The sequence below is a fragment of the Anser cygnoides genome, chromosome 2 (assembly GCF_040182565.1).
Source record: "Anser cygnoides isolate HZ-2024a breed goose chromosome 2, Taihu_goose_T2T_genome, whole genome shotgun sequence".
Lineage (NCBI taxonomy): Eukaryota > Metazoa > Chordata > Aves > Anseriformes > Anatidae > Anser > Anser cygnoides.
The window spans coordinates 41549125-41572540 of NC_089874.1; the positions used below are offsets into that span (position 1 = coordinate 41549125).

The 23416-nt window shown below is 36.0% G+C and overlaps 1 protein-coding gene across 1 annotated transcript in view; it reads right to left on the reverse strand.

The window, feature by feature from the left end:
- TOP2B (DNA topoisomerase II beta) overlaps positions 1-23416 on the reverse strand; it is a 64479-nt gene that overhangs the window by 35774 nt on the left and 5289 nt on the right. The window contains exons 2-8 of the mRNA XM_048076088.2: positions 14310-14483; positions 8024-8114; positions 5961-6024; positions 4560-4705; positions 3470-3567; positions 2057-2269; positions 1804-1977 (exon numbers count right to left, since the gene is read on the reverse strand). Of these exons, the coding sequence (XP_047932045.2) occupies positions 1804-1977; positions 2057-2269; positions 3470-3567; positions 4560-4705; positions 5961-6024; positions 8024-8114; positions 14310-14483 (960 nt within the window). The remainder of the gene's footprint in view (positions 1-1803; positions 1978-2056; positions 2270-3469; positions 3568-4559; positions 4706-5960; positions 6025-8023; positions 8115-14309; positions 14484-23416) is intronic.

The window sequence follows — 23416 nt, forward strand, 5'->3', positions numbered from 1 at the left end:
TGAAATTTATCCAGAAACAGAAATGAAAAGCTTTCAGCAAACAGTGATAAATAACCAAAAAACAGCTGAAATGAGCTCCTCACCTGTTAGCAGATAAGGGAACAGGCAGGTGACGCAGTTAGTTACTAGCCATTATGTCTCATCAGTGGGTAGTTGCACATCAATTGCTGGTGAGGTGGTTCACCGCCCGAACATTCCACATCCAGTCACACACATAAGGCATGGATTGGGAGAGCGGGAAAAACTAGAAATTACAACACTTACCTTTGAAGAATACACAGTACTTTTTCTATGAATTTTCTTAAAGAACATATAACAATGCGCATGTGTAACCGCATGATGGGTGAAAACCGATCCAAAGGAGTCAAATAGAGTAAGCTTTGAGTAAGCATTCATTTTCTCCAATACATTCTTATCCTGATACCAAAAAATATTAAGTCTGTCTACATTGCCAGCATCTTCATAAAGGTATTGTATACATCTTTAAGGTCATGTTATTTTTTTTCTTTATGTTGCATAAAGAGGCCTGAATTAAAACCAAGTTTTAACCTTTTAATTACCAGGTATGTTTGTATCCCTAGCTTCGGGAAGTATCAGATAAGCATTTGATTAAAATGCACGCTTAAAAAGTAAATATTCTACACTGAAATGAACTATCACCCTTACCACTGAACACTGGTTCACCTACACTGAAAAGAACACTGAAGGGAATTATGTAGTAAAAACTCTATACTGTCAAAATACTGACTACACATCATCTACCAGTGAGATTTACACTGGTATTTCTGGGCACCTGCCTAGACTAGGCACCCTACTTAGTGCAGCCACTGCACTTATGAACTGGTGGTTAAGAACCATTTGTGCTAACATTAGAATTTTCTTCTGTTTGACTCTTTCAGGTAAGATTTGAGCAAAGGGTGTTTTTTGAGTGAATACAAATTCTTATATTTCTGAGAAACTCACGGTTAAGGTTCCCTACAAACAGTGCCATCACTAGAATTACTTGTCTGGTGTTACATCACTCAGTCGGTGTAGTTTGTCAAGAGCAGAAATCGACAAAGATTTTCTTTCACCATGGTGGATCCTAGATACCTTAACTTGGGCCACACCAAACCAGCATAAATGAGTTATACCAATAAATTTCAGGTGATTGCCTTGGTGCCTGACTACCACAGCATCCAAGAAGCACAGACTTCTTTCTAGTTTAGTATGCTGAGCAGATTGCTTCTTCATCATATCTTAAGATTTGTTATGATGCCATTTGCTACTTCTCTAGTTGCTAATAAGAACAGAGAACAACACAAAGATCCCTTATGTAGAAACAAGGATGAAAAAAATAATCTTAATATTTCAGGCCAGTTTTATACATCATAAAGCAATAAACGAAACACCATTTTTCATGAATACCAAAAGACTTGTTTCCTCTCCAAAACCTGTTACTAACTTCAAAGGGGTCTGTACAGTTTTTAATCTTAATCTTGGAATTGTTTTGTTACAATGTATTAAAAAGGAAGGGATAAAGTATTTTTACTAAGCAATACTTCCATTCATTTTATCATTAATAAGTAATGCTCATGTAAGACATCGGTATCATTGATCATGATTACTAGCATTTTAAAATCTAGGGCATATTCAGAAATACTGATATGACTGTATTTTGAGTGCATTCAGTTGTTCTGCCACATCCTTTCATGCAAAGGATTAACCCAGCTATTTATTTTTAGTAACACATTTTTTTGAATGTCTGACTAGGCATAACCTTAACATCTATTTTTATCATTTAATGTAACTATAACTACTCACCTTTGTGGTAGCTATACTATTTACAAAGCTGATTTGCTGAAATCCTTTTTCACTTAAAGTTAGGCACACATCCCATCGTTCATTCACAACTTCATGAATAACTTTGAGTGCAACTCCAGTTTCATCCAGCTTGTCCTTTACGTAAAGATCTACGTAACTGCGAAATCCATTTACCTATGAGTGACACAGGTAACAATTACTCTACTTTAGATTAAATACTCAGTCCGCTTAAAATAATTTAAGAGGTTCTTACAGGTAACTTCTTCCCATTCAACATAACTTTGACTCCCTTGCATGACCCAGCCAAATCATATGCTCTTCTTGTCATCAGGGCCACAATATCCTTATCAAGTTTTTCCATTTTAAACTTAGATAGATCTGGTTGGAATGTAATGCATGTGTAGTCATCACCATCAAAATGTTTAATCTTGGGTTCAGAAGTCTTCATCATATTGTTCATCCAAGTCTTTGGAAACAAAACATTTAAAATATTAGTTTAAGTACAAGACCTCCTCCTCCTGCTTTGTTCCATTTTCCAGCTATGCTAGGACTGCAAAAGCTACACAACAAAAAGCTCACAGACTTCTTTTACAAGTTTCCTCTGGTAAAATGCTATGTATAAAATTAATTGCTTTACCAAGATTTGCACAAGTATCGGTGACAGCAGATTTGTGGTTTCTATAAATATTTAGGCATCGTTACATTGATGGACATGATTCTAATGCAAATAGAGCCCACTGCAGAACTGACTAAATTAAGTACAAGTGAGCTAGCTAAATAGTCTTTATTGCCCATTAGTTCAATGTTTTCCATCTACTACTTACTTCTGCAGAGAGGTTTATTAGTCCCTGTGCAGAGCCTCAGCAGTCCCTGAGATAGCACTTCTGTGGATGTGCTTTTAATAATTTGGTTTTTGGCAATTAGCAGAAAATATTACATTTTTAAAGAGACAGATAAACCATTGAAATGTATTGGTTTTTGGCAGTAACGTGACAGCATAACCAGAAATTGCCCAGGAAAAAGAGAGAGAAGCCACCAACTGTGAAAGACTCCAAGGGTGAGGAGCTTTGGTAGTTACCGTTCCCCCACAACATTCTTCAAACTTTTCTAAAGGTGACCAGCTCAAAGCTAGATGCAGTAGATGAATTACATGCAATCTTTGAACTTTGTGCTGACAATTAAAACTATGAGCAATGGGTTCATGTGGGGTTTCTTTGCACCCAAGTCCAGCTGTGCTGATGAAATTCATGACCAATACATCAAAAATTCTTTTTTGGATGCTAATATAAAATAACCTAGATAATTATTTTTAAGTTTGCATAGCAAAGTAGATTTTTTTTCTGAGAAATCACTTAACAATTACAGAATATTTCAGTTAAACACATTCTTTTTCACATGCACATGAATAAACCTTAGTTTTAACAGCAAAAAAATAGTTTTTCATTTTTAGTTACCTAACACTTGCAAGAAAAATATTACTTAAAACAAACGAAAAAAACACTAGGATGCAGAAGTACCAATTTCACTGACAGAACTAACTTGGCCTGAATAGCCTATACACTTTACATTTGAATGTGCATGATTCATTTTATGACATATAGAAAATGTGTCAAATTTGAATCTTATGATTACAGCAAAGAGAACAAATTTGAGACTATCTGTATACCTGCTTAAAGCTGTGTTTGTATTCCTTGCACGCAGTTTCAACTGTAAACTTTGTACTAAATATGTTACAAAGTTTTGCACCATAGCCATTACGACCACCTGAAAAAATAACATACAGTAAATTTTGTTAAAGCAAAACTTTATTTATGACATAAAGAGGTAAGGCAAATGAAATCAAATGTTCACATATAAGATGAAAGTTGGGCAATAGATCAAGAGCTATCAAAGGATGACAGAGATGCATTTTCATGCTACCTACAATCTAGTGCAACTATTTCTGCCTCAATAATGCACCACTTGTGCCTCCCGCCACCGAGGCCAGGATGCTCCCATTGCTTCCCTTATGTCGATCTAGAAGGTGCCTGCTGAAAGGCAAGTGACCTCAACACCGTGATCCAGCTGAAAACTAATTCACGATCAGAGCCAACTCATTCTGCACATGCTTGCTAGCTCTGGCAGAAAAGAAGCAATGGGAATAGAAGTCCGGAGGTAAAGAGGTTAGGTCACCCCCTTCCTGGCAACAGCTCAAAGGTAAACCTTCCTAACTGACTGAAGTCACACTCAGTTTCCGTGGAAACTTGGAGGAATTTCTAATACGCTATATAAATCTTAAAATAAAATAAATTCATTGCTGTATGTTTTCTTAAAATAAAATTTTAAAGTCATCATAAAATGGGATAAATATACGGAGTGGGATAAAACAGAACTAACTTTCATTCATGATTTAAATTAGGGTTACTTCACATTTAAGATATTAAATCAGTCTAATTTATTGAAATTATTCTTTCCTTCATCTCAATAACATAGATCTTTTAATGTTTGCATATGGTATAATTCACATGGATTTTTTTACTGAATAATGAATACTGACACTAAAGATACAAATATAAATTTTTTTGTAAACACTGTTATTGAAAAAAATGAAAAAGCAGGATTTTTTTCTTAAAGTTGTTTTACGCTTACACAGAACTCTGGTAATGGTGACTAAGTGATCATCCATCATGAAAAAGAGTGAAAATGTAAAAAGAGAAAGCACACTGATAAACAAGCTAGCTTCACTGCATAAAACAAAGCAAGTTAAATAGTCTTGCCTGTAACTTTTTTCTCATCATCGTCGTAGTTGCTAGATGTTAGTAGCTGCCCAAAGATTAAAGCAGGTACATATACTTTTTCTACTTTGTGTTCCACAACTGGTATACCCTTCCCATTATTCCATATGCTGATAATGTTTGATTCCCTACAAAATAGTAAAGAAAGACATAAACTCAATTAACGTTAACCTGAAAAAAGACTCCTGAATATATTTTACACGCTTAAATAACTGCAAAAGTTACAATGAAAGACCATATTCTGTTTATTCACAGCTCTAGCAACTTCAATTTCAACAAACATTTATTTGTGCTTAGTAGGTGTCAGAGAAGGAGCACAACTGCCCATACATGACAGCATTTCATATAAAAATAATCCCCCAAAAATCTGCATGAAGATCAACAGGATCTGCAACAGAATCATGAAACTTTGTGACAGAATTATACTTGTTAGAGATGTAGCTTTATAGGTTTCAGCTGAAGTCCATCCAGATAAGGTTTAGTTATCATCTGTTTAAAACTGTTACTTTCCTCTTATGATAAACATTGTAATTTCTTTTATGCATCAATACCAAAATTCCTCAACATTTCGCATCACTAATACTTACAGTGGTCATACAGAATTTTCGTTCTGGAGCATTAGAGAGTTCAAAATCATGACAGGTCAGACAAACATACCACTACCATTTCCCTCCCACTCCATGTAAAAAGCAATTTGTCTACAGAAACTGATACTGCACTGAAAACTTGCAGAAAAATGACTTTTCAGCATATTTATCCCATGGATTAGGTGTCAAAATTGGGTCTCCAAAATATTTATTATTCATTTAAATGTCACTGAAAAGGTACTACTAAACGAACCCAATCACCATCTATTTAGCTTTGGTACTTCTTATTAGGAAGTATCTCTTCATCCTCAAGTGCTCAATTTGGAAAACATGGGTGACAACATATTTGCAATATGCAGTTTCAGCCTGATATAGCTGACTAATTTAAACATACCCTTATCCTCACGCTGAAGGAGTTAACATAGAAGTTCAGGAAGTACAAAATTCTGGTACAGAAACTTAATGTTAGTATTTATGATTTACATGTAACCTTGCTAGTTACATTTATGTACTAGCAAGCTTTCACATAAGCATAGATTTTATAATCTTCAGATTCTAAGTTTCATTCAATCAAAAATTAATGAGTGGTTTAGGAAAGCAGGTTATTATAAATTCAGAGTGGTAGTAATTACTGTTATATTCACTTTTTCATCTTAAAATATGAAGCTAACAGAATTCCAAAAAGATTATTTTTGTTGTAAAATAAAATCCAATTTCATTTAGCAAAATCATTTGTACAAATTTAAATTACAATTGCCCTGGCAGGGAAAGTAAATTAAAGCATGCTTTTACTTACGGATCGATGGATATTTTAATACAAGTCATATTCTTGTCCCTCTGCTTATTGTCAGCGGCATTAACTATGAAACGAAGTAACAAATTAACACTTTCTAGGAGCAATAATTAATTACTTGATGTGTTAAACTGATTATCTATATATTCTACCAGAAGTTACAATGATTTAGGTCCTTTTTTTCATCAGGTAACATTTTGTATACTCTGTATCTTATTACCAGCATCAATAAATAAGAACATGGATCTAGAAGAAGGTATTTTTCAACCTTCTTTTAATTCCTATTCCTACTTCTAGCAGTTAGACCATCTCAGAAATGCAGAAGTGCATTTTGTGAGCCTCTTCTCATAACTGTTCTTAACATGCTGAACACCTCATTCTTCTCTTGCTGCACTTCTTTGGATTTATCATACATATTACACCAAACGTGTAAAAAATCCTAGGAAATTGTATGCATCATCACCAGGTCAGTTTACACATCATTTTGACACTAAAATGCAATCCTGAAAAAGTCACATCCATTAAGGAGTGTTTTGATATCAGCAAAAGGTTTCTCTAAAGAAGCTGAGACTTATAACTACTCTTGTTTTAGACAACTTAGGATTAAAAGAAGGATAATTGGAGGTAAATATTTTATTGGAATTTAATTAAATTGCACTCCAATGTATATTACCTACAAACAATAGAAATCTGAAATGTGACTATGGCCACTAACCATAAAAACACATTCAACATTTGTCTCAACACCCACAAAATAGGTCAAAATAAAATCCCAAAACAGCAAAGTACATGAGGAGAAATCCAGTAAAAATAATGTACCTTAATAGCTTATAGGGATCTCAGTATAGCAACAGATATTTCAAGGTGAAAGTGAAGTTCCACTAAAAAGCATGCACAGATATAATGTCCAATTTTCATCATGTTAATATACTGAACCTTAGCTCTCAAACCACACTCTATAGTGCGCTTATCAGTTCTACATAAAGAAGCAATAAGCCATACAGTACTACAATAATGACATGGTCATTATTTTCCTTTTGAATGGGACCAAATGAAAGTGTCGCCCTTCTATGAAAAGCCCGTAAATTCCATCTAAAAGGCAGCACTCGAACAAGAAGTGATTTAAGTTTTCAGTCTCATATTTCTCAAATCAGGGAATGAGTGAAAAACAACCAAACAAAATCCTTCTTTTCCAACTTTACAGTCTCTGAGACAGCGATACTATAAACCGTAGTTTTAGAGGTGTGGGTAAATTCTGAACCCAATGAAGGTCATAAGAAAATTTCCACTGACCTTAATAGACTATAATTTAGTTCATGATGTTATCCTGCCAATTTTTACAACATACATTCATAAAAAATGATTAACCCAAGGAGTAACATCAATTAAACCAAAATATCAGTTCAGCAGACTGCTCAGATGTTACACATCACTACTGCCAGTTGGTCTTCAATGTGTGGCTGTCACCAAGAGAATATCATAAGCTAGTAAGTCATAGTGACTCAGGGACTTAGGACACAGTTTTCTAAAAATCATTTGTTTGTGCTTCAACCACCATGTTTTTAAATGGCAGTATGATTCATATCCCTTTTAAAACTGTTTGAAGTCTAGAAATGATCCATCTAAGAATGACCATCACCACCACTACCATTCTGTACCCAAGAAATCAGTTTTAGTGATTCATGAGATAATAATTTAACTTAGATAACTTTCAGTTGTCTTCTTTCAGAAAAATCTTCTTCAGAAAAGTCTTCATTCAAATGTTACTTAAAACTGCTAGCCTGATCAACCTTGCAGATTAAAAAATCTTGTAACAATATCGATGACAAAATATGATCTATTTTTGGACATTTAGTAACAAATAATTATACTTTCTTGCATTTTAAACTGAAAACATTCTTCTCTATTCTTAACTGTTCTACAGTGCTGGCATGCACTAAAATGTCCAAGCACTGTATTTTAGTGGAACGCTAAGTCTGTGACCTAAACCTGGATATAAATTAATGTGCTTTTAGAGTTCTCAGAATAATCTGTACTCCATAATGCTAAAGTAATGTTATACGTACCAAGGATTTCATCAAAGATCTTGTATAAGCCTGGGACAAAGGTAACTTCTCTGCAATTCATTCCTACATCTTCATCATAAACCCACATTAACTACATACAAAAAAAAAATAAAAATTATTGACCTGGTCTCAAAAACAAAATATTCATACTTTATACTTAACATTTCAACAGTAAAATCAATATTTTTAACTTCATCACTGTGTTGTAATTTTTAGCTGATACAAAAGTACAAAGAGAGCCTTTCCAAAATGAAGAAAAGCCCAGTAAATACTTCTATTGATGTACATCCAGGATTTACAACTCTTAAAAGGACTATCAACAACTAGTAACCTAGGGTGTTTTCTCAGAATCTTGTATAAATTCAAATTTTTACTTGAATACCAATTAACTTAAATATAAACATTAACAAAGCAGAAAAGTAATAAATCCTGTAGAATATTTCAACAAATACATATGCTAAATACAAACACTGAAAAACTGTTAATCAAATCATGTATACATGAAAAAAACATGGATTTTAGGATTCATTAACCTAAGAAATATCACAACTTAATGATAAAACTGGCATTGGTAACAAACCCATGTGTTCCACAAAGATCTCTCCAACAGCCATAAATTTCTGACCTTAATTATAACAATTTATCCCAACAGTAGTCTCCAGTACTGAACAGAATAATACCAGTATCTAGACTCAGTATTTAGCTTTATTCTTAATTTCTTAATCAGATTTATTTCCTCTTCTTTTCCTTTGAATCTCTAGTCACATTCTCTTCAGTCACATTTTTCATGTAAAGTTGTTATAGTGTAATTCTGCCATTTGATTCTGAGTTCACAGAACTAAAGATCTTAGCAAAGCAACATCTTGATCTTTAATCCTTCCCATAATTTTCACGTACCATAACACTATTGTGATCCTTCCTTTTCCATGGAGCTCATAGGTGTAACTCAAATAGCAATTTAAAGATTGAGCTTTAACTACTAGATGCATTATTCCAGATGCTCTTGTAATATTGAAATATATTTAATTCTGATTTAATTCACCTGTATCCCACTTGGATGCTAACTGCAATCTATATGTAGCAATGCAAATACAGTTAACTGCAGAATAAGCAGACATCCTGACAGCCTGATCTGTCCAATGGTTTATTATTCAGACTATTGTACAAGTGACTGTAAGAATCAGAAAGCAGGAGGAGTTGTAGCAACAAAGACAAATACTCCAATGTACTCTCTCCAGCTTTTGCATTTCGTAATTGCTTCTAAGAAATGTTAAAGCTCTCCCAGAGGAGAAATCCAAGGAAGGTAATAATTTTTGTAGTACCTCATAAAACTATTTGACAACATTTTTTTTTAATATATCATACAATTAAACAGTCAAGGATGGTTTCTCAGGGTTCACTTCTTTCAACCATGGAGGAGGCACATCTCAGACATACAAGAAATGATTCTATCCATTCTATCCAGCTGTGTATTCATCAGCCTTTACTAGCCGCTATTCAGAGGTCCTCTGGTGACCTAAACATACATCGTTTCCATGCCCAAACCCTTCAATTTAGAAAGATTAGAAGTAATTAGAAGATTATGCAACTTGCCATCAAAACTCTCCCAACAGCCTTTCTTTCCTCCTTCACTATCTTGTTTTTAGGGTGAAGCCCAGTGAGAACCTGAGATTTCTGTAACAGTAGCCTCCTTTCCACTGCTCCTCACTACCCACTTTTTGGTTCTTGATCCTAAGCTTTCCTATGCACAGTGGAATGGTCCTGCTGCTCATCTACTCCCTTAACTAATGAGTCAATTCAGCTCATAAAACCATCAAAAAAAAAAAAAAAAAAAAAACCTTTCTGCTGCATTAGTCTTCTGTCAGGTTGGTAATGAGCTCAATAAGAAGTTACAAAGGCAATCAGTTTGAGGCACAGCAGTTACGCCACCTCACTAAATACAAATTCTCTGCCAGATTTAGGTCTCCTGCAACCTTCTTTTCAATTTTGCTTTTGTTATCTTGGTCACTCCTCTCATCCTATTTAACAATCCATCCATTACATTAAAGAAAAAAAAAAGCCCTAATAAGCCTGACTGTTCTTGAGCATAACTGCTTGTTTCATTCTTTTTCTATTTGTCCTTCCTCTCTATCATGGTTTAGCTCTTCAAATCTTCAAAGGAGACAATACTTCCTGGTCTGTTTTTGTAGCACTTAGCACAAAGGGCCTCAGATCTCAGCAAAGGGTTTAAGCACAATATATCTATGGCATTGCCCTTTTTTTCCAAAGATCATGTGTCTCTGTTGTAGTTCAGTGAATCGCAGCATCACTGTTCTTGGGGTTGGTGTTAGTGCTAAATGTCATGCAAACCCATATTAAAACACATTACAGTAATAGGGTAGAGTTATCTGATTATGATAATTAGCAAATTCATTTGAATAAAAGCTGAGGTGTTTCTTTTTCTGTCACTTTCATTTTTACTAAAAGACTATAAGCTATTTATTTCAAGTCAGCTGGTTAATTTCCTTCATACTATCTCCAAGCATCTTACTGGAGAAGCATCACAGCACGAGTAGCAAGAGTCCACATATTCCAGAGACTGCCACATGGCCAAAGCCATGACTAACTTCATTAAACATTACACTTAAAAAAAAAAATGAATACACAGATTAGAAGGGTTGATCCTAGTTGATGTTCTCATACCTTTTGGATTCATTCCAGCTTTCCCTGTATCAAAAGAACACCAACCTATGCTGAATTCTTCATGAGAGAGAGCTTTCACTGAAGAGAGTCTTTTCAGCCATGAAATCAGTAAAATAAGCTCTTTTTTTAATGTGAAATATGTGTGATTCCCAGGTGGCACATATGACAGTTGAAATATTATCAACTGTGTTCAAATACAGGACTATCTGTGACTATTTCAGCTGAACACACAACTTCAGCTAGCTTACATAACTTCAGAGTCAAAAGCTCATGGCTGTTTGTAATGTTAAGATCTGCTTCTTATCTAGAGATTTTTGTGTTGGTTGCCATCATTCCCACTGAACTACCACACATTTGCAGGATGACGTCTCACTCAGCTTCTGAAACAGTGATTTGAAAAGAATGACTGGTGTACGCATCTTGTGTGTATACATGTTGGAACAACACAGAAAACTTCAGAGAACAAGAATTCAAACTGTTCATATATATGCAAAGACTGACATATTTGAAAAGCTCATGGGGAAGTCCAGCTAATAGTAGAACACCTCTAGTGCTTCTTTTGATAAAATACCATTGCAACATCAGCTATTAATCTATTTGAAGCAATAACTTATGCAGTTGATCACACTAACTGTTATGTGTCCTGACAACAGTCCAACACTAAGTTTTTACTTGCCTTCTAAGCAAACAGATTTTCTGCATGATTGTAATTAAAAATAGCCTTTTTAATTTGTATTTAGGTGATGTCTCCCAGTTCAGTGTGAACTATTTATGCAGTACCTCCTAGATTCGGTGGAAGCGAAGACTCATTACAATTGTGCAAATAGTGCTTGTAATTTCTTCTTCTGAGCCTTGGTGCTGGATGGACTGAAAGACACTTTCACAGACTTTTCTGGTAACAGTAGATGCTGCAGACCCTACCCTATTTCTTCAACAAGGTGAAACCAGAATCATGGTTTGCAAAGTCAGGATGATATTCATGAAATGTATGACTAGAGTGGTATTACCCAAAGAACAAAAAAATGGCGAGATTCTGATTTTTTTCATACAGTCTTGAGACTTTTTTTTTCTAGATGCAAATGGACTAGAGTAGAGAGAGAACATTTTGCATCAAGAGAACGTATGAACAGAGTCCAACAGGTTTAACGGAAAAGTTCTGCCCAGAATTCTGTTTAAGATATTTTTACTCAATTCTCGTAGTTGGGCATGGGTGAAGAAGGAAAAATAAAGGATGATTCTGATGGCTATAAAATTATTCTGTAAGATATTTCCAATGTTGGAAGTAATTCAGCTTTCATGAAGAAAAGAGAAATTGCATACACCTATGGATGGAGGTGGAACAAGACCTGAGAGCTAGTTCTGCATCTGACCTTGTGCATGAAGTCAAGTAACTTATTTTGGCCCTACATTTTTAGCTCTGTGCCCTTTAGTTTGCCTTGCCACTTCTGAGGGTGTATTTGTACAGTACTTGGTACAAAAGGGTCTTCATTACAGAGAGGCTACCATAATAAAAATAAACTTGGGATATTAGAAAGAACCTGTGTTCCTTGTTACACTGTTTTTTGTTGTTGTTGTTGTTGTTTTTTTAAGTCTGATGGACTTCGTGTTTAGATTTATTCTTAAGTCCAATTATTTCATCCCCACAGCATCCCTATGAATCCTGCAAGCAGACAAACTTATGTTGTATTTTAGGTACCAAAGACTATTTTCAGTGAAACCCATTTGTTCTTTTTTTCTTTTTTCTTTTTTCTTTTTTTTTTAATGTTACCGCAAGTGAGTAGGAGCTGTCAAAACCAAAATGATCACAAAAGCTGGAATTTCTAGCCACCATTATATTTGCAATGGAACCTCCTACAATCCCATGCTGCACCTTGCAGGACACAAAGGGAAAACCTCTTTCTGAAAAAACTTATTTTTGTTACAATACTGGATACAGCAGGAGTGAGGAGCCTGTAATTTTTTACAGAAGTCTCAGGAGGACTGAATGATTTGAAGTGCTCTACAATTACATAGTTTAATCTCTGACAGACAAATTCTAAGAAATTCATCATGGAACAGAATTACAGACAGTATTTCCCAGTTGAAAAAAAAGCTGTTCCTCTAAGCTAACAACCTACTTCAGTAACACATTGCTTTATACTGCTAATTCAGAGAGTAAAACTTCTGAGATTTGCTCTTTCTAACTGTCCTCCTTCATCCTTCGAAGAATACTCCAGCCAAGAATTAGAAAACAACTGAGTATATATGAACATAATGCCTACAATTATACAAAAAGAATCCACTGATACTACAGTGCAGGGAGTTTAAAATGCGCATGATTTTCTCCTCCAAGGAAAGCTCTGAATTCTGGAGCAGCCTGCACACAGCTCTGGAGGATTATGCAAGGCAGTGGGAACCTGGTTTCCAATATATCCAGGCGGGAGAAGTTTCCACATGCTGAATTTTCTCCTTACAAAATGCAACTGTTTGCTTAGGAGACAGTTGTTATGTGGCCAATCTAGATTACCGTCACCCACAGAAAAGCGGAAAATCTGCTACTACTGTTTTGGATTTGCTCATATCTACTTAGTTCAGGAACTTTGCTCTTCCAATCTGACCACTGCTGTCATATGAGGACAAAAGCAGAAACATAAGTTTGGTAAAAATTACAGCTGAACCCACAAAGACTTTTATAGTGAAAATCTATTCTTTTCTGCTTCAAAGTAAGTTCTAACGGTATAGACAGTGAATTCTCAAAAAGAAAAAAAATTGCTACTTCACAAAAACAGCTGAAAAAAGAGCCAGCAGGGGGCTTAAATTCTCTGTTCCCTAACTAAACAAACAGAACAAAGCATTTTGACGCTAAAGCAAATGCTACTTACAAATCTGTATACATATTTGTGTGCATATATGTGTGTTTGTAAACATACACACATACATATGTAGGTGTGTATTTATGCTTTAACTGAACTTAAACATTTTTTTTCAGCATATGTTTTTTCAAGTGAACCAAGCATTGCTTTAGAAAGTCATCTCCTGATCCCTCCCAGGGCCACAAAAATTATCAGAGGGCTAGAATACTTCTCCTACAAAGAAAGGCTAAGAGAGCTGGGGTTGTTTAGCCTGGAGAAGAGAAGGCTCCAAGGAGACCTCACTGCAACCTTTCAATACTTATAGGGGACTTATAAGAAAGACAGAGAGAGACTTTTTACAAGGTCATGTAGTGATAGGGCAAGGGTTTTAAAATGAAAGAGGGTAGATTTAAATTGGACATAAGGAAAAAATTATTTACTCAGAGTGGTGAGGCACTGGCACAGGCTGCCCAGAGAAGCTGTGGATGCCCCATCCCTGGAGGTGTTCAAAGCCAGGCTGGATGGGGCTTTGGGCAACCTGGTCTGGTGGGAGGTGTACCTGCCTATGGCAGGGAGGTTGGACTAGATGACCTTTCAAGTTCCCTTCCAACCCAAACCATTCCAGGATTCTATGAATCTTACACATTCATGCATAAACACAACTACAGTTTTTAGCATGACAATTTAGAATACAGATTTGCCTATTTATTTACCAGAAGAGTAATTTCCTCATTAAAACAAAAAACTAGGATGGTGAACTTAATGAAACTTACCTGAGTTAACGGTTCAACCGATCCGATGTAGGTGTCTGGACGGAGGAGGATGTGCTCAAGCTGAGTCTTTTTCTGATAAACTCTCTCAACAGACATCTTCTTTGAAGTGTCATTTTTATTAATGCTTTCTGATTCTTCCTTTTTTGCAGCACTGATTTGATTATCAAATAATGTCTAAAAAAAAAGAGACACCAACAATCAACCTGATTTATTCAACTTGTCACACTCCAGTTATAAATGAAGCCTGACATAGATTTAAAATACAATCAAGACTTGTCACGCAACTTAAATGTTAAGGTTTTGGGTGTATTAAGATCAAACTATCCTCTCAACAGAAATAATTCAAGAGATTATGAGACGGTTTCTTAACAAATCGGTACATTTTCTAACTTCTCTGACTTACTAAGCGTAACAAAACACTATGTGACAAAAAGACAGACACTTCTTCAAGTTAGCACCCCAAAAAAATTATAACACCCATTTTAAGCTTAAACATTTGAATCCAAACCACTAAATACTGTTCTGAACAATGACAGTAAAACTACTCTTCTACATTTTTGTTTGGAGAACTCATTCCATGGGGCTTAAGAAACACAGTGCCTCCACTACGGTTTCTCACTTCTCACCTTCTATAACTTATATTCTCTATTTAACTGAAGTAATTAAACCTGATAGAATCCCAGTTTGGAATGCTTTATGATGAAATAAGCCAAGGACTATAAGAACAGAGAATCACACAGGTTACTGCCAGAATGCAAACTGAATTCCTGCTTAATGTGGCTGGAGATGATGACAGATATCTTTGACTGACATAGCAAGCAGCGTTACAGAAAACTAATCCACTTTTGGAGGGAGGCCATAAGGAGTTTAATGATTTGGTGCATCTTTCAGCCATTTTTTCCTGATAAATATCTCTTCGTATTGAAATAAAACCACACCAAACGAAAAAAGTTAAAATCGGAGTAACCAAATGTAGAGAAGCCCTGTTCTCAGACAGTAAGAGCATATCCACCAAGAGACCACATACGACATTTTAAAGTACACATTCTTGCCTGCAAAATGGAATTCTCTTAAAAACATCAATGAACGTCATTTTAAGTCACATGATGTATCTGCCCGGCTAGCACACTTAACACTGGAAATTCTGTTAGCACCTGCCTAACAGCTGAAATAGCCTCCTTCTACGTGGCATTCACCAACTTTGAGGCAGATGTTACATATGCAGTAAAAACCATCAATAGACAAACGATGACGACAAAGCTGCTTGCTGCTCTACTAAATATTACACTCCCGTGTTGCTGTTCCTGGTAAGTCTCTGAAGAAGTACATATAGGCTGAACTCCAATGCTGGATTAACCAGCAACCATGGAAACTTCCCAGCCAGAAGAAGAAATCATCAGTTCTCTCTCAGTTTAGCCCTTGTTGCAGCCCTGAATAGCAATATAAGCAAAGAAAGCATATAAGCATATAGGAACAAAGAACAAAAGCATACTGAACTCACTCTAACAACTTCAGCACAAAGGCCAAGCACCAACCTATAACATACATTTAACAAGGACAGTTCTCTCTGTAGCATATTCCAAGTATTCTTCATCTTTCCTAATTTATGCTTGGAAGCTTTTTTCCTCTTAGCAAGAACAGGAATAAAGCATTTCATTCAGAACAGGGGAAAATACCTTTCTCTTCCAGACTCAGAAATCAAACTTTTCTAGTTTATGGCAACACTACTAAATACATACTTCAAGAACCTTTGAGAGAAGCAGACTTGTGAGCACCAGTGATGACACCAAGCAATTGTTAGGCCCTGAGCGAACCCGAACAAGCCAAATGAGAATTGAGTATTCTCCCCCCGGTCCAGTAACTGCCAGCATCCAGAGTAAAGGAGGAAAGAACCCAGGGGACCCCACAAGCCTGCACTACAACTACAGACAGCAAGGTTGGAACCACAACACCGACTCTCACTACTTTTTCTCTGGAGCACAACATACTCCAGAGCACATCATCTGACATGAAAGTTATGTAATTTGCAAAATTGCATGCATGTGTGGATTTAAGTGTTTTGGTATCCAAAAGTCAGTTTGGTCTCCGCACTGTTTGGTCTTTAACTGTGACAGCCCTCCCACCGCCGCACTAAAAAGATTCACCATAAATCTGGAATGCAGGCAGAAAAGAAACAGGACTTCACATACAGATGCATTTAAACGTTACATGGACGAGGAGGAGTAAGAATTCTTACAACAGAAGCATTGCCAATAGTTGCAATGTGAACTTTATCTCATTAAAGTAGTTCTGTGAGGCTTCCAATGAGCTTCACTACATATTTTTCTTTTTGACCTTACTGGCTGTACTTTATGATCACCTTTGTTTTAATTTTTCAGTCTTCTAAGAAAAGATGTCATACTTCATGGGAGCCATTCATCCTTAGCTTACTTACTGGTTCCATAGCCCTGTTAGCACTTTTTTACTATGTTCACTTGGTCTAAAGGGACCAGTAATTAACAGAAGAAAATAATGAATTGCCTTTCTTGCTTCAGTCAACATTAACAAAACCAAGATCCTAGAAGAAACAATGGAAGCATTTCTCAATGGAAGTATGAGTTGAACGAAGGGACGAGGGGAAATGCAATTCATAAAGAGAGCAAGAGGTTTATAGGTATGAAAGACTGTAGGATCTCATTCAAATGGAACTCTTCTGTTTGCTCCTTTTTTTTTTTTTTACAGCTCTAGATTATAATTATACAAAAGGGAATGGGGAATGATTGGAAAGGGATTCCTACAAGCCCTAGACTTCAACCCAAAACTAAGAAATGCAATTCTGTTTTCCAGTGAAAGTCTTACATAGAACTTGTAAAAATCTTATGGACAACCTGTCCCACTTATCAGTTAGAAAGCCATAGAGCGAGCATCAAAAACACTCCCATTGAGATGCTACTGCCAGGTGGTTGTCACACTGACAGAGGTCACACCTAATCAAACTGCTGCCTAAAAGGACTAATCCTGCAGCAGCAGCACTTCCTGAGGAACAGGGAGTTTGCTTTAACTCAGCAGTAGTAAGCCATGTCTGTTACCTTCTGTAACACAGTAGTTAGGACCTGATTATGTATGGTTCAAGAGGAGGAAAAAAAAAAGGACCACCATAACGTTTTTTTTTCTTTCTGGTCAACAATCATAAAACTAAGTAGTTTTACACAACTTTAATTTTACAGTTTTTACTTAGACATTGCAGACACCTTTTCAGTGTGCTCCATTTAAATACAACTTATAATTTCAGAGAGCAGGACAGATTTTATTTGTACATTCATCCAATTATAGTACATCTTGTGTATGCAAAAAATACTCATGTTATAAATACTCAGGATTTAAATATTTAACTTGCATACTATCGAAACACAAGCATACAAACAAAAGCCAAAAAGTATTCAAGACATAAAATAACACTTTTATGCAGGGATGCCAGTGTCAGAAGTCTGCAGAAATGCAGGTCTCCATAGCAGGCCTTTTAAGCTGTGCTGTGCTCTGAAACAGAAGACCAGCTCTGGATCTCTCTTGAACAAGCATTTTCAGAATACAGATGATGTTTACAAGTTCCCCACCTCCTCCCAAAAAAGTCTTGATCACCAAATCCATGACACAGATCCATGGACACAAATAGCCCTCACAGCCATTCCATTATGTTTTCCTAAAAAAAAAAAATGCTTTCATCTGCTGAGCTTCTGTTACTTAAGATGCAAGTGTGTAGAGCCAATTTTTTTTTATTTATTTTTAAATTGAGCAAGCACTAAACTGCAGTGTAGTTAAGCTGACAATCTTTCCAGTATATTTTGGAATTGTCTCAAGAAGTCTTTTGTATTCTGTCCTGTATGGGAGATCTTCACATTGTTGGAGCTCCAATAACACTTTTCAAAACAGCACCAGCTGTTGTTTTATGAGAAACACCCTGAAGAGAATTAACCAAGCATCACATGGGGCTTAAGTCTTCTGCTTCACAGTAAGTCAGCTTACTTTTTTTTTTTTTTTTTTTTAAATTGGTTACCAAATTTTCAGGGTCTGATTTGCAATCTTATTGTGGCCAATTTTTACTTTTTTTTTTTTTCCCTTTGACAGTGTTCAACTTCTTCAACATCCTTGCCCCATACAAGACTTTACAGATTCTTGAGCCTTTCAGCTACCCTCCAGGTCAGCCATGGGCGTACATATCCACAAACACATAAGCCAGCAAGATGACCGTGGTTATGTAGTTTTGAATGCGATAACCAAACGCACTGTGCATTCTTCTTTATAGGCATGCAGTTACATTTTATACTGTGACCTCAGACGTAGCTAGCATCTTAGACTCTTAACAGACACAGGAGAGTGGTAACTTTATAGGGAAAAAAGTAACAGTTCTCCATTGAGAGCACTTGCTTGTCAGTTGACTACATCAGACAATTATAGGTGTGATATGAAAACATAAGCAGGTTTTGTCGTGATAACTGCTTTCTCCAGTATGATTTCAATGATTGCAGAAGTTTCTTTTTTGGTTCTGCTATAAATTTACCTAATAGTGTTTAAAAGCTATATCCACACTTTCCTTTTCCGCCCTCAAGAGTGAGAGCCCAAGCAGCCTTTAATAGGCTACAATTCAACTACAAAACTTTCACTGTCTACAGTCAACCTCCGAGCTCATCTGTTTGGGTTTTGCATCTTCTATCTTCACGTTTTGCAATATTCTTCTTGCAGTCCCCTTTGTTTCTGCTCATAACAGAGCACGCATGACATTGCAGATTTTTATTTTTTTAATGAAAACTGGGTCACGTGGTCTTCCTCTGTGTTTTGAAATCCTGTTGAGTCACCATGCTGAGTTTGGTTACCTGTGCTGCAACAGTTGTACTTCAACACGCTAAATCACCGGACACGTTTGAACTGGACAGTTTGGCAAACCCAGAGAAAAGCTATTCTTATCTAAATAGAGAAGAAAATGTACAGCTAGACCAAAGAAGGGTAAAGTTTCATCACCAGTTTCGATGTTGCTGTAACTGGGACAACACACCTTTACTTTCCTTACTTTATTTAAAGGCTTATTTTTTTAAAGGCTTTTTTTTTTTTAAAGTAGCTGAATTTCTCACTGCTGAAAAAAATATGAATTTGAAAATCCTAAAAATGGTTAATCTTTCCTCACTTACACAGACTTAGTACTGTACTAGCCACTGTCTTCTCTTCCACAGTATTAGCTGTTATTCCTAAACAAAAAAAAAAAAGAAGTAGTACTGGAAGACTAGAATACAAGTACTTTGGCCATGTACTGTTATTTCTTTAGTCTGCCCAGTCATTCTTTCTTCCCCATGTTAACCTAGCACACAAGTTGCGGTTGATGCAGAGTGGTCATGTGTTGATTTTGTCTTTTGGACATTTGTCCTTAATGCTGTGCTCTGGGCAAACAAAAAAAAAGAGATTATACTGAGACAAATAAAACTACAGCATTTACTCCATTGTGAAAGGAAGTTCTCATTGTGCTAATCTTAGCACCGTATTAAATACTTAAGTAGGAAAATCCAAGAATGGCTGTGGATGAACAGAGAAGAGACATCAGGATATGAGGTCATCTTCACCTGGGTTTAGTCTATTCTGCCTTAGTCTAGAACTAAGGCATGCACTTGCAAAGATTGTTTTCCTGAAACATAAATGCAGCCCTGGGACATGAGACTTCAGAAAAGCACACTGCTTGTGTCCTACATTTCCTTAAATAAAGTGTAGGATAAGCACATTTAGTGGGACAAGACAGTAGCTTTTGCATGTAATTAAGCTGTAAAACCTAGGGAGGTTAATTAAGTAACGGAATCCAGGGACGTGGTAGATTTTTCTGGCACTTACACTTCAAAAAAACCCTACTTCTTCTGAAAACATGCTACACCTCAAAAAGTTATAGGTGTAATATGCTAATTAGTAGGTAGCTCTATGGATAACTTACACTTGACTGTAGCCCAGTGTTATATACTAGACTGTAATGGCCTCCTGTCATCTTATAAAGATACAGGATGAATACATTGGTACCTCAACATTTTGCAATTTTCCCAAAGGAAACTGACTGAGAATACCTCCCACCATGAAAACAAAACGAGGGAGTTTCAAATGAAACCACTTCCCTGCTGTGTTTAACAAATGGTTTGGCTCTCCTCCCAAGATGAAAACATGCTAAAGTAACAGTTCCCTGTTAGCAAAGCAAATTTGCATAGACCACTGCATATTGTTGGTGGCATGAACTAAATCTCTCTATTGCATCTTCCCCAAAGATAATGTAAAGAAAAAGTTTCCAGCAAACTCACCCAGAACCAGTCTCGCTCTAGCCTACTAACCAGCTCGTTTACTTTAAAAGGAAAAATATAAAAAAATAGGAATTTAAGCTCCTGGTTTGAACAATTTGGACTCAAACCAACATATTACATCAATGCTTTTTGTGATGTTTCATAGAATGCCTTGAGGATGGTCAGATTTCCCTGTTATAGAAAACAACAGTTAACCACTGCCAAAAATGAAAACTTTTCTTCTCTCCTCCGCTGCTTCTCCATACAGTGGAACCAGAACTGAGCTCACAGTAAATCAGCTCAAGAAGCAAATGCAGCTTTCCCCATATTTTTCATCCACTAGGAGAAATGAGTGGTCTATGGGCCCATTTTTCTGTACAAGCTTACTGGAGAATCAGACATTCTGGTACAAGGAAAAGAACACTTATTAACCATTTATTTTTTCTACTTATCTTGGATTCTTTTGATTTATAAGAAAATCACTTTTCCGTGTTATCTTACAGCTCCTGTGATTCTGTTGTGACAAGAAAATATTGCTCTTTGCTCTCTCTCTCTCCCTGAAGATTCCCTCACAAATTGAGAAAGCTGGCACATGAGTTTGTGGCACCTTGCAGACGTTTGCCCAGTTCTTCATACATCTGTTCTCACAACATTCAACATCTTTGATAAGGAACAGGAAGCCTCAGCCTAGGGCATGTCCACTCATTCAATAAAAGGAAGAGTACCAAACCTGAGCACCTCTTAAGGATGTAAATCTTCCACTAAAGTAGGACAGCTTAATATCTCATTTGCAGTTCTACCTCACATGTCAAGAAAAATCCATACAGAAGATTAAACAATTTTAGCCCTGTTTTGCATCTTTTTTTTTTCCTTTTAAGGTAACTTTTAAAATTATATCTGAAGGAAAATACAGCTCTGATGTTTAGATCTAAGCCTTTCAAACACATTCTAACTTAAGCAACTTTTACACTAGCTGTGCTGATGTCCTTTTACTTTGTTGCTAAAAAAAAGTGAATTACTTAGATGTGTACGCTGTAATAAATACGCAGATTTATCATTAAAAATAAAAAATTGGAAGTGGTGCTTTAATTTGCTTTCAGTGGCAAAGTGTATTTATATGTAAATTACAACTGCATTAAGATGCAGACGGCATTTTAAAATAGCTTTATTAAATGAAACTAGATGAACCAATATCACAGAAAAAGTTCAGCATGCACTTCTGAACATAATTTAAAAGGACTCAGTCCCTAAGAGTAAGAGCATGTGTGATCACACTGGAGTTTTGAAACTAGCAGATCTGATCCTCATTTATGGAGGGGTGAGGGTGAAATTTTTCCCTGATTTTCAGATCAGCCCTTTATATACTCATTACTGAACTACCTGAAGAAGAGAGCAAGGAAACATTTTCTGAACCAAAATATATTTTATATATACATAAATAAAGAGGTGACCTATCATTTTACTTCAGAGGAATTATTTTCTCCTATGTTTATAAACAAACATTTGGTATGTTTAATATTTATACCTTCACTGGTTGCTAAATCTTAGGTTTTATTTTAAATTTTACTATTTATTTTTAAAGTTCAGTAAAAACATTTTACATGTCTTGACTTAATATTCACTTCAGTATTTAAATATAGGATATCAACATTAAAATATCTTCTTCTAAGGTACTTGGGTTTCACTACATGTATTTGAGAGGACACCACTAATTCTCCAAGCATACAATTTTCAACACAGGCTCCTTCAAACAGTTATCCACATTTAGAACTATGTATTTTTGCTTGATATACTTTTGAAACCTTTGAAAACACCTATATTGAGCAGAACAATATTTTCTTTGTGAGTGGTGATAAAAAATGGCTATTTTAAATGATCCATGTTGGAAAAAAATTTTTGATTTCCAAGTTCTCTCCATATATTTCACATCAGCTTTGGTGGTAGTGTGCTTTTTTGCTTGCTTAGTTTTTGTCTGCACTCCCCCCCCCACCCCCCAGGCAAAATCCATGACAGAAACCTTAAGAGTCGTATTTGATGCTTTTAATTAATTGAAATATAAATGTGTATCTGAAGACAGCTTTTGCATATAGACACAGTTCACACACAAGTTAAAAGTCTGCTTTTGGAAAACAAGGTTTATGAAAATTAGACACTAGATTTAGGTTTGCAAAAAGTTATGGTTTAAACTGCCTACCTTAGGCTACTTATATGCTCTTTTATTGGAAAGGTTACTTTATCCATCTAAACAGTATGATTTTAGTTCACATCTGATGCAGTATGGTTAGCTTGGAAATTTTACATATACACACAAATCTAGACAGACTGACCATTAACAGAGGGCACGTACTTGAACGTACACCTTCCCCAACAAACACTTAATCTTCCCTGCATTTTCCTTTAACCATCTTTCCCTCCAAGATACACATACCTTCCTAGAGTTCATTATGATCCTGTTAGTCCCTCACTTCCAGGCATTCAGCATTCTCTCACTGACGCTGTAAGAAGTCTTCCTCCCAGCACAGAGCACACGGGGAGGAGGCGCATAATATTAAGCTGCAAGTCTGGCTCAGCTGCAGTCACAAAGAGGTCGCCCTGATCTTATTCCATCACCAAGTCTCTGCCTAGCATCATCTCCATTACATCTTTGACCCTGCATTATTTAGCTGTCTAACAAGAAGACGACAAAAGTATTTCACTGGATGGTTGTGCGGAGAGTAGAGGATAAGAGGTAACAACGTTCTCTTCTGGCAGGCAAGCCGTACCATCTGATGAATCAGAACAATTGCATCCGACTTGCCAAAGCAAGCCACAAACATTTTCCTCTAG